Raw genomic sequence first — 12685 nt, forward strand, 5'->3', positions numbered from 1 at the left:
ATGTCTGTTTCCTCTCTATCCAGAGGCAGCTCCTTATCCCTCTGGAACAATATCCCAGTCACTTTTCGCTTGTTTTCTTCTTCTTCTCCCTCATCTTCTGTCTCCCATCTTTGTCTCTTATTCCTTGCCCTCTGTCCCTCTGGGGCAAATAAATCTTTGTGCTGAGAACTTGGTCATGGGGTGTCCTGAGGCAATACCAGTCCCTTTCAGTATCCCCCTAGAAAAAGTCTGTCACACAACAATGACCAGAAGACCTTCCAAAGAAAGTCTCCTAATGGGTCTACGTCCTCCTTGATAGGCTGTCCTGAGAAAGCCCTTCCCCAAACTAGTTGGCTTTTTGAAGACCACTTCCTATAGGATGTGGCCAGGACCCTCTTCCACCTCTGTGGGGGTGGGCTGTATTGGGGCTTAGGGTCCAGTCCTGGCACCTTACCTAATCTTACAGGTTCCCTGGTGAGTTTCCTTTTCTCCAAAAGAGTGTAAGACGGAGGTCAGCCATTCTGGGAGTCAGACAGCCATTTGGAGGAAGTTCCCAAAACACCGTCAGGGAGCTCTCTGGTCTCATTTTTGGAGACTGGGTTGAGCAGCAGCACAAAGGGCTGCCATTGTTAAGGGGGAGACAATTCTCAGTGCTCAGAGATAGCCCAGCTCTTTAATTAGCACACAGCTGTAGCCTCTCCCTATTGTTAAAGAGGCCCAGTCCAGCCAGAAATATTTCTTAGCTTATATAGGATTAAACATTGCCATAGACCATTCTAGGGTTATTTTTTTATCCCACCCAAGCCTCTGGGGAAAACCTTTCCCAGAGCTAAGCAAGTTTACAGAAGCTGAAAGTGCAGGTTTCTAGTTAAGGCAGTTTTACATTTAGCATATAGAACTGGCTATCTATGCTCTTTTCCAGAAAAAGACGGAACACATAGCATGTTTAGAAAAGTAAACATTAGTCGTTTTCAGCCCTGTTGTCTCAGATGAGAGGCATTATTACTCTTTCCTTACTCTGACACAACCCAGCATTTATTTCCTCAGGAAGCTTTTTAATCAAGTTCGGCTAATGTTAAAGCTTGCCCCTTCCTAAAAGCCCTGGCACCAGTCTAGCCTAGGATTTCTTTATCTTACGTCTAGATTACAGTTTTCTACATGGCCTTTATTGGGGGAGGGGCTTGTTTTCTTTGTCTTACAATTACTTACACAGGTTGTGAAGCATATTTGTTATAGTAGGATAGTGCTTCCTGTTTCGTGGCAAGGGGTAGTAAGAAAATGTAACAATTGGGGCAGCACACATCCTCTAGCCAGGGCTTTACCTCTCCCACTAAGGCCGCATCTACCTGTTTAGGGATTAAAATAGTGGTCTTCGACTCTACCTGCATAACAGAATTACCCAGGACCTTTACAAAATTGTACTAGCCGATGCTGAGAAACTCGAAGTAAAGGACTCAGGTTTTGTCACCAACTTCCCAGGTCCATCCTTTTTACCGTAGCTCCTTTCTGAGAAAGGGGACCCAGGTATTGATAAACTAATGAACAGAGGTCAAGGCCCTAAACTAAGGTGTTCCTGGCTCTCAGCAAGTGAGCAGATGACAAATGCTAATATCAATAAAACTGGGTGTCTGTATTAGGATCACTCTTTCAGTCAAAATGATGTGGTAGAAAGGTCTGGCAAAAAGTTGGCCCTGAAGGTGGGTGTGTGGTTAAGCTAGTATGTCTGTGGTGATGGCAGTAGTGTGGGGAAGGCCTTGGTCTGATGGAAAACGTTGGACCATTGTAGGAAGGAGGTTGAGATTCTGAGGGGAGAATCCAGCCAATGGGATAATCATGATCCAGGAAACAAATAGAAGGAAAGTTAAAAGGGGCAGTGAAGTTGCTTGTTCCATCCCTCCCAATGTTCATGAGGAGGAGACAGTGTGGTATCTCACTGAAGAGTCTTGGGTAAGGCAACGGGATATGTTCAAAACTTACCTTTCTCCATATAGTACCATGTGAGATATGAGATCTCACATTTACACAACTCCTTCAAGGTTCCCAAAGGTACATCCTAGCAGAGGAGTCACCTCCAGACTTCAGACAGAGCCCAGGCCTCGCTGGGCAAGGCTGTTGGCACTGGAGAGGGCCCCAGCCTACCAGGAGCCGCCCTGAAGAACATAAAAGGGTGTGTACTCTTGGCTTCAACGAAAACAAGAATTTCAGGATGAGCCAGTATGTAGAGTTGGGGTTCATCAAAGTCGACTATGATACAGCACTAAGCACCAGAGAGTTTGAGGGGGCTTCTCTGAGAGAGCTTAGTTGCTACACTAGTCAAGATTTTGATAAAAAATTCAAACAAAGCAATATGAGAAAAAAAATCTACAGAAATACCACTGAGTTTATTTTGTGCTAACTAGGGCTGGGCATGGGGCCTACCCCTAAGTGTGGTTTAGACATCCAGTGAGACTTTGTTGGAGAAAACTTTGTTTTTCTTTGCAAGTGGTTAATTGAAGATAGCTTTTTGGTTAGGGCTAAGGACAGGGCTAGGGATAGGCCACTTCCCACTCTCAGCTCTAGGACCTCATCTGGCTGGCACCTGTGCAGACCCTGTGCATGCTGCCACAAGCTCCGTGACTTCATATGTGTGTTAGTCCTGTTGTGTCGGGAAGACGGGAAGACAGTTCCCTCGGTGTCTTCCATCCCTTCTGGCTTTTGTTAATCTTTCAGCCTGCCGTGGGAGGTTATGTTGATATGGGAAGACCCATCTTAATCATGGGCAGGACCATTTCTTGGAAAGAAATTCTGGAGCATATTAAATGGACCGAGAAAGCTGAGTATATATGCATGCTGCCTTTGTGTCCTGACCATAGTCATGTGACCATTTTTCAAAGGTTGCTGCCATGATGTCTCTGCTATGATAGACTGTACCCTGGAACTGTGAGCCAAAATAAGCCCTTTCTCCCATAAATTGTTTTTGTCAGGGTGCTTTATCATGACAGAAAAGTAACTAAGATAACTGGTAAATTAACTAGTAAGGAACGGTTTATACAAAACCCAGATCTGATCCAAAGGGGCATAAGACAATTTATTCTTGAGCCAAATATGAGTTACCATTGCTAAATATAACAAGAAGAAACAGCAGCTGTCAGTTCACAGAGGAAGCAGACACATACTTCCCTTCAGAAATGAGGTTTACTAGAGTAAAAGAGCCCCAAGGCCACGATGGTGCCCCGAGATGGAAGAGGAAACATTAGACAAAAACAATACAATGTGTGGAGCTTGGAATGTGATGGGGCCTTAGAGGGAAGGAGAGACTTCCCTTTGATGTCTGGGGAGGAGCTTCAATAAGAGTGAGAATAAGAGAGTAACTAATGTATGTGCATGCGCGTGCACACACACACACACACACACACACACACTCACATATGAGAGAGGGAGAGAGAGAGAAAAGGAGAGAGAGAACAGGCCATTATGAAAGGGATGGTGTGGGGAAGGCCAGAATAGCCTCTTCAGAGAGCTTCCTTGAGAATTCTCAGACAGTCTGACTTTTTATAATTTTAAGCATTTTTTAGAGGTGGCAGGAAGTTTCACGTCATATGATTTAGTTCAGCATAGACGTGTAACGGGAACATAAAGGAGACAGGTACTATAAATTGAGAGCTATCAAGTCACGACACAGATTGCTTCTTAACTGTTTCAGAGAGAGCTGCAGGGAGGCATGGCTGAGTCAGGTTATGGGATCAGGCCTAAAGATGCAGGCCCATTGTGCTGACCAGTTTAATGTCAACTTGACAGAAGCTAGAGTCATTTAGAAAAGGGAACTTTAAATGAGAAAATGCTCCTGCCAGACAGGCTTATGGGCAAGCCTGTGGTGCATTCTCTTGATTGCTGATTGCTGTGGAAGGGCCCAGCTCACTGTGGACAGTGTTATCCCTGGTGGTCTTAGGTCGTACCTATAAAAAGGCGGGATGAGCAAGCCAGTAAAATAATCATTTTGGTTTGGGCACCAGATACTCCAAGATCACATTCTCAGCACAGAGGAGATTTATTTGCCCCAGAGGGTCAAAGGCAGGGAATAAGAAACAAAGACAGGAGATATTGGATGAGGGAGAAAGGAAAGGGAATAAGGGAGGGGAAGGGGGAATGTTTGCCTGGGAGGGACAAAGGACGGCCTCTGGATAGAGAGGAGGCAGACATGGCCCATAGGAAAATGGCAGTTTATAAAGGTAAAGGGGGCAAACCCTTTTGTTAGGATAAAGTGTTTCATCTTGACTGGACAGGTTAATTAGGTGAGCTGAAAGGGGCTTTTGACTGTTGGACTGCAATACTTTGATAGCTGGACCTTGGCAGTCAGCTTTATAGGGTAAAAGGGCCAGCCAAAGAAACCCACCCTAGCCTTGAAACCAGAGCCAGTGAAAGAAACACTTTAGCCCTGAACCTGGAACCTAACAAATACACCCTGATTCTGAAACCAGAGCCAAAGAAACACAGTTTGGCTCTGAAACTAGAGCCAACTCTGACCCTGACCAACTGAACATGAAATTGTTGTGCCTACTGGGAATTCTCTCAACCTCCAAGGAAGTGACTCCCGACTGCTAAGAACCAAACCAGCTGGGACCTCACTCTATGGAAAGAGTAAGGTACCCGCTTACGATTGTGAAACATTTTTAAAAGGGAAAAGGGAGGCTTGAGACCGCTGATCTCAGCTCACAAGGTTTCCAAGGTTACAGAGATTTTACAGAGTACAAAGTTTCTTCACAAGGTCGGCAGTCTCAGTGGCCTTGTTCTCAGATAATGGGGCAGGGAGGATGCTGGTGGTGGGCTCAGGCTTTCTCCTTTTATGTCCTGGGCTCTGGTCTGGTACTTTGCAGTTAGGGAGTTATCTTCTCTCTAGTTTTCCCTTCTTGCCATAAGCCCTAATTTATACCTCTTAGTTATTAATTTTCCTTCATAGAAATCAACCAATCCCTGAGCAGGAAAACCAACCAACCACTAGAGCACCCTGACCCTGAACCCAGAGCCAGCGAAAGAAACACACACTGGATCTGAAACCCAAGCCAGTGAAAGAAACACTTTAACCCTGAACCCAGAACCTAAGAAGCACACACCCAACTCTGAAACCACAGCCAAGGAAACATACTTTGGCTCTAGAACCAAAACCAGTAAAAGAAACATGCCTTAGCCTTGAAAATAGAGCTAAAAAGACTAAAAAAGGGCCAGTTAAAGAAACACAGTTTGGCCCTGAAACCAGAGCCAACTCTGCCCCTGACCAACCAATTCCTGAGCAGGAAAACTAACCAGTCTCTGAGCAGAAAATCTCCCTGGGGAAACTCGGCCCCTGAGAAGCCCTATATAAGGCCCTCTACCAGCTCAGCTGCTGGCTGTCCTTTCCCACCCTGGCAGAGGCAGCTACTCTCCTGGATTCCTCCTTCCCAAATAAATCTCTTTCTTAAAAGAGTTTTGGGTGAAGATCTTTCCCTGGCATGGAGCAGAAGAACCTTTGCTGAGACATTGGGGGGGGGGGCGCTGAGCAGAAAAATAAGAACTTTTGCTGAGATGTTCCCTTAGCAGGAGTGGGGGTGGGGACTGGGGGGAGGGGGGTGTTGAGCAGAAAAACCAGAAGAAACAGTTATATCTGCTGGGAAGCTCTCCTGGGAGTTGAGCAGAAAAGGTAACTTTACATTTCTGCAGGGGCTTCCCCTTTAGCAGACTGAAGCAGAAATAGTATCTTGGGCTTGAGCTGAGTAGAGCAGAAAAAGAAGCAGATAGCTCTGCTAGGACATTCCCTTCTGGTAACCAAGCAGAGGTCAGCAGTATCAGCTCCCTCTAGGAGCAGGATTGCTACATCCCTCAGCAAGACTGTCCTCCACTGCACCCCAACTTCAGATATAGCCTGAACTTCCTGACAAGTCAGGATACTTTTCTATCCAGAGCTGTCTCTTTCTTGGGAGTCATGGGATTGTAACGATCGTGGGAAAGAACATATTATTCTGCAAAGTGCACAATTCTAAGCTGCTGATGCCAGCAGGAAGCATGTTGTGAATGATAATAAGACTGTTCCTTGACTCAAGGATGGAGCAAGGACATGGTCTTCTTAAGACAGCGTCTGCCTATGCCGGTGAATGTCAGCATTGTTCTGAGTGCAACTTTTGTATTACTTCCTCTGCCTCAAAGTTGTATATAAGCATGCTGAGAAATAAACTTGGGGCTGCAGTATTCACTGACAGTCCTTCCAGATCTCTCTGTCTCTGTCTTCTTAATATCCACTTGCTGCTCAGGAACTGTTTCAGCTGTGCCAGCAGGCGCTGGCATCTCTTCACAGCTCCAGGTATCACCTGACTTCCCAACAAGTCATGATACCTTTCCCTCCAGAGCTGTAACACTGGCTTACAAGCCTAAGGAGGAGGAATTGACCAAATAGGGGAACAGACCTTGGTAGCCAGCTTTAAGAATGTAATCTAATAGTTTTTAGTAAGGCAGAGGGAATGCGGGAAGGGCAAGGCCTGACAGAGGCCATGTTTACCATGCTCAGGCATGCTAGAGACCCTTCAAGCAGCACTTCTCCATAGAACCTACATCAGCTCCTGCTTCAAGTTCCTGCCCTGACTTCCTTTGATGATGGACTGAGACCTGAGAATTGTAGGCTGGAATAAACACTTAAATTCCCAAATTGTTTTTGGCCATGGTGTCTTCCCACAGGAATAGAAACCATAAGGCAGAAATGGGGACTGGGCCATGGGATATTGCTGTGACAGATGTGACAGAGGGTACTATTGCTGTGATGGGACACCATGACCAAAGCAACTTGGGGAGTAAAAGTTTTATTTGGCTTATGTGTCCACATCATTGGAGCAAGCACAGAGCTCAAGCAGAGCAGGAGCCTGGAGACAGCAGCTGATGCAGAGGCCATAGAGGGGTGCTGCTTGCTTACTGCCTTGCTCCTCATGTTTTGCTCAGATGCTTTCTTATAGAAGCAAGAACCACCAGCCCAGGGGTGGTACCACCCACAATGGACCGGGCCCTCTTATATCAATCATTAAGAAAATGCCCTACAGGCTTGCCTACAGCCTGATCTTATGGGGACATCATTAAGAAAATGCCCTACAGGCTTGCCTACAGCCTGATCTTATGGGGACATTTTCTAAGTTGGGGTTCCCTCCTCTTAAGAGGGAAAAGAGAACTCTGAATTTCATGAATTATCACCAATGCTGAGGTGAGCGTTTGGTGATCCTGTACATAACCCTTTACTCATACTACTGTAACTCCAATAAATTCATTGTTTCAAGTCAGAAGTTGATATGGTTACTTTGGTCTGTTGTTGGTTTCCTTTCTAGAGCAAGTAGACACTACATGACTCCCTAGAAAGAATATCACCCAACACTATTATATTGGCCCTTCCTTCACTTCCACTCTTGTTCATTGCCACCCCAAGGTGGTGTGGGTGGAGAGGAGGTGCTGAACAAGACTATCTTTACATAATGCTACCTAGACCCATACTTCTGGAAAACAAAAAGCTTTGGGGGCTGAGATGTTTATTTCACCTACTATTTTACTATTTTATTCTCAGAACTCAGCACAGTATGTTTATAAACGAGTGAGTAATCCATTAATAATCATTAAGGTCATCTTTTATACAGTGGCAATTTTTGGTATATACATTAATGTCTTTAAACTAAACACTCCCAAACCACCATATTATTTGAGTTTGTAGATTTATTTTTTTTTTTACATTAGAAATTGAAACTAGGATCTGAAAGGCAAGCACTGCAATGAGAGTCTCACTCCTCTTTCCCCTTCAGTTGCTCCTCTTTTTAGACAGGGTTATTAGGGGACAGAGTATTTGTTTAACTATGTAAAGATGTGCTGCATTTGTTTAATGGTGTAAAGATGTGTTGCTATTTTACCTTGCTTGCCTAAGGTAACTGATTAATTTAATAAAAAGCTGAATGGCCAATAGCTAGGCAGAGGAGGGATAGGCAGGGCTGGTGGGCAGAGAAAAAAGGGGAGCTAGCCAGCCCACTAGGGGCCAGAAAGACAGACAGGGAGGAAGCAGAAAAGCAGGATGTACCATGTGTAGATGAGGTAAATGAGCCTCACTCAGGGCAGCACAGAGATGAAAAGAAATGAGATAATTTCAGTTAAAGGGGAAAAAGCTAGCTGGAAACAAGCCTAAACTAAGGTTCAGCATTCATAATTAATAAGTTTCAGTCTCTGTTTCATGATTTGGGAGCTGGCTAATGAGCCAAGAAAGCCTGATACACAGGTTCTTACAATGTGATCAAGGCTGGCCTTGAACTTGTGATCCTCCTCCTACTGCCTCCTGTTCAGACTGATTTTTTTTTCTAAAATTATTTTAAGCATAAAATTACAAGTGATTAAGATCCAGTGTAAAACAATTCCTGCATGATTTGAGAATAATGTCCTTAATACACAATCTCTGAACACTTTAGAATTTATTTTCTCCACACAAGCCCATTCTTTTACCTAGTTACAACCATCAAAATCAGGAAGTTACCTGCCTTTGATTCTACTCCAGCTTTCCCAATAATATATGTATGTGCTTATTTGATCAGTGGCCAGTTTCAATCTCTTCCTGCTCCCCTCATCTCCTTACTTGGTTAATGCCCCCTAACCTGTGCCAGCCCATCTGCCATGTGGATGGACACATTTATTACTGCCCACAGAAGGTGCATATTTCACTGCCTGCCCCTAGTTAGATACCTTTGTATCAAATTGTTCAGGAAGGGGAGAAAGGGAACTGGAGGAAATCAACAAGAAGAGCTTTTTCTCCTAACTTTCTATTCAAAGCAAGTTCACTAGTTTAGAAACTAGATTTCATTTCATTCACTCTTTAAAAAAAAAAAAAAAAGTGAACGAAGCCTTTCCAGAGTTGAGTGCATGAGCTTGGGTGCAGTGCATGTACTTGGAGTCTGCTTTTTGGTCATGCAGCGTCAAGGCCTCTTTTACTCCATCCCTGGAGAGCAGTGGATGTTAGTAAAACTAGGGAGGCCTCACATTGCAAGGACTTCAGTCTCTCTTTTTTTATCCTGTCACTCTGGGATCTTCTAGAATGCTTTAGAAGTTCAGAATTGACGCTGGTGAAGAGGTAGATTGTATGGGCGGGACTGTTGTGGAATAGAATATTTGTTTAATTAAAGATGTGCTGCAGAATAATTGTCTAAGTATGTAAAGATGTGTTGCTGTTGTATCTTGCCTGCCTAAGGCACCTGATTAGTTTAATAAAAAGCTGAATGGCCAATAGCTAGGCAGAGGAGGGAGAGGTGGGGCTGGTGGGCAGAGAAAAAAAGGTCAGCTAGCCAGCCCACTAGGGGCCAGCCAGCCAGGGAGGAAGCGGCAAAGCAGGTGTGACCGTATGTAGATGAGGTAAATGAGCCTCACTCAGGGTAGCATGTAGATGAGCAGAAATGGGTTAATTTAAGTTAAAGAAAAAGATCTAGCTAGAAATAAGCCTATACAAGGTTGAGCATTCATACTTGATAATAAGTCTCAGTGTCATGGTTAAGGGTCTAGTGGTCCAAGAAAGCCTGCTACACGGGACATGTCCAGAAAAGGAGCCTAAGCCAGAATCACTTCATTCATCCTTCCCTCAAACTGGCTTTCCCCCCTGGACTACCCTAGGAAATGGACCCAAATCCTACAGAAGAGAAACTGTAAATCACATGGCCTTTCTTCAGGGCTGTCTGTCCCATGATGGGATTGACAAGACTCATCAGAAACAGCAGCAATCCAGGCCTTGCCTCCCATATAGTACATCGAGGGGAATGACCTGGTAAGGGAGTAAGCAAAAGTCCCAAAAGTCCTGCCTCACCAGGTGAGCTTACAGGGTAGATTGGACTCCAGGTGCCAGGCACAGCCACACTCATCACACATCACACCACAGGTCTCTATATAGCCCATCAGGGTTACACGAGACAACCTGATGCCAGCACTTTAATCTACCCCATGTTTAGAGTCTAGAACTAGACAGGAACTGGGTCATTCCAAGTGTGAAAATGTTACTCACTTCAACACTCCCTGGTTTAGTTAAGCCCTAATAGATGCTTCTGTATTTTCTGGATTCTCACAACCACTAAGTGAATCAGCTAGGGTTCAACCTTAGACCTCTTCCTAACGAAGGCCTTAACAAATGTGTGCTCTGCCCATGTCCTCTTTCAGAGAAAGAAGCTTTAAGGAGTGATAACCTGGGTGGTGAAGTAAGCAGGGTGACAGGCAGATTCAGGAGGAGGAGGACAGGTCAATCTCTGAGTAGTGTTAGAGGAGGGGAAGAAAGAAAAGTAGTAGGATGAAGATACAGTTGGATAAAGGGGACATTTTGGCTTGAATCAATGAAGGGTCCTTCTCATTCATGGTAGTGTTTGAATATTATTCCCAGTGGCTTCTGTAGGGATGATGAGTAAGAAAAAGTCCTAATGTTGAGCCAGTAACATAGTAAGAAAGATGGGACAGCCACTACCAAAGAAATCATTGCTCTATTAGGATCTTATGTTGGGCTGGCAGTTAAGAATGCCTACAATTCTTGCAGAGGACTTAAGTTTGATTCCCAGAATCAGCATATTAATGCTTATAACTCCAGTTCCAGGGAATTAAGTCCCCTCTGGCCATGAGACACATGCATGCATGTGGTGCACACAAACTCACCTCAGCAGACACATAAAAATCAATCCTAAAAAGAAAAAAAGATCAAACATTGATGGATCAATCTTCTCTTTAACTACACAAGCAGAAAAACTAGAAATGTAAATTTGAATGTGGAGTTTGATTTGAGTTTTGTATCAATTGCAACATAAACAGACACAGCCAGACAACTGTCTGGAATTTGTGGTGTACAAACTGGTCAGTCACATACTTGGATAATGGTATGTGTTGGATTAAGCCCATCTCTCCTGCTTCTGAGATCTGCTTCTATGCTTGGTCAGGATGTTTTGGTTTTTTTTTTTTTTTTGTTTTTTTTTTTTTGTTTTTTTCCTGTGGTTAAGAGAGTAGGTCCAGAAGCCGGGTGTTGGTGGGGCATGCCTTTAATCCCAGCACTTGGGAGGCAGAGGCAGGCAGATCTCTGTGAGTTAGAGAGAGAGAGAGAGAGAGAGAGAGAGAGAGAGAGAGAGAGAGAGAGAGAGAGAGAGAGAGAGAGAGAGAGGGAGGGAGGGAGAGAGAAGGTCCAGGGATTATCTGCTGTAAGAAGACAGCTTTTAGTTCCCCTAAGAAATTTTGCTTCCATGCTCACCTGTGCCATATGCTTAACACACACACACAGGCATGGATAGAACATGTACACTCTCTCATTGTAACAGAGCCAAAGGTCAATAGTAAGCAGTGTAACAGAACCCAAGCATAACTATTTATTGAGTGCCAACGATGTATGTGCTATGATCAGGTATTCACTCAAACCTTGGGTTGTGTTTTTTGAAGTATTGTTGATGGGAACACATCAAAAACCATTTCTTTGGTGCAGCGTTTCGGTCTGACTGAGGTGAGGTATTCTCGGATCGCGGTGAGGCCGGTGCACCACAGCCATGATGGAGGCTGATGTGAATCCAAAGGCCTATCCCCTCGCAGATGCCCACCTCACCAAGAAGCTGCTGGACCTTGTTCAGCAGTCCTGTAACTACAAGCAGCTTCGGAAAGGAGCCAATGAAGCTACCAAAACCCTCAACAGGGGCATCTCTGAGTTCATTGTGATGGCAGCAGACGCTGAGCCCTTGGAGATCATCCTGCACCTCCCATTACTATGTGAAGACAAGAATGTCCTCTGTGTATTTGTGTGCTCCAAGCAAGCCCTAGGACGGGCCTGTGGGGTATCCAGACCTGTCATCGCCTGTTCTGTTACCATCAAAGAAGGCTCTCAGCTAAAGCAGCAGATCCAGTCCATTCAGCAGTCCATTGAAAGGCTCTTGGTGTAGGCCTGTGGCCTCTGTTCTTTCCTGTCTGTCCCCATCCTACTTGTGTATCATATTGTCTGTTAGCATGTAGTGTTTTCAGCCAGTTTCTATTATATTGTACTACAAACACACACACACACACACACACACACACACACACACACACACAAACACACACAAAAACCATTTCTTTAATTATTTACTCCTGCTTGGAGTAAGTTTCTCCTACCCAGCTTGAGGAGGCAAAGAGCCGTTCATCAGACATCACCTGGGTTATGCCTTTCAGATTTGCTCCAGATGACACCCCTTCTCCAATGCCAACATCTGTCATTACTGGTCCCTTGAATAGTCTACTCCAGAAGTGTCTAGTTCATTTCTATAATCTTAGAAGCTGATCCGTGAGCTGCCATGATGCTTTGTGAATGATACAATCAACAGGACTCCAAACTTCAGAACTGAGGCTTACTGAGCCATTCCCCTAACCAGGTACTTCATAAATGTGGGCATATCGTGGGATCTTCACAGCCTGGTGAGGTACACCACATATTTCACAGATGAAGCAACTGAGACCTAGAAGAGGTAATGGGTCACACAGCTAGGAAGAGTCAAGCCTGGACTCTTAGAAACTGAGGCTGGGCAACCTGATATTCTTCCTCTGTAGCCTCTTAATCTATACAGACAGTTCTAGATGCATCAAGCTAAAAAAATGGCAGCAAAACTGGAGGGCAGGGGACAAGGAGTTTGCAGTTAAGGATGAAAGGACTGTCACAAAGGAGTTATTACATCTTTGGAACAGAAAACTCCATCTCCAACCTTAAAAAGCTTAG

At 44.6% G+C, this 12685-nt stretch overlaps 1 protein-coding gene across 1 annotated transcript; it reads left to right on the forward strand.

Annotated features, from left to right (window-relative positions):
• The first annotated feature begins 11431 nt into the window (after nt 1-11431).
• On the forward strand, nt 11432-11968 carry LOC127228419 (NHP2-like protein 1). Its single transcript, XM_051193113.1, has one exon. The coding sequence runs from the start codon at nt 11493-11495 to the stop codon at nt 11877-11879; it is 387 nt and encodes a 128-aa protein (XP_051049070.1). The 5' UTR covers nt 11432-11492; the 3' UTR covers nt 11880-11968.
• Nucleotides 11969-12685: the final 717 nt, after the last annotated feature.

Source organism: Phodopus roborovskii, unplaced genomic scaffold (assembly GCF_943737965.1).
Source record: "Phodopus roborovskii unplaced genomic scaffold, PHOROB, whole genome shotgun sequence".
Taxonomy (NCBI): Eukaryota; Metazoa; Chordata; class Mammalia; order Rodentia; family Cricetidae; genus Phodopus; species Phodopus roborovskii.

Excerpts from the sequence above, each read along its gene's own strand:
- LOC127228419 (XM_051193113.1), top strand. The coding sequence starts at position 11,493 with ATGATGGAGGCTGATGTGAATCCAAAGGCCTATCCCCTCGCAGATGCC.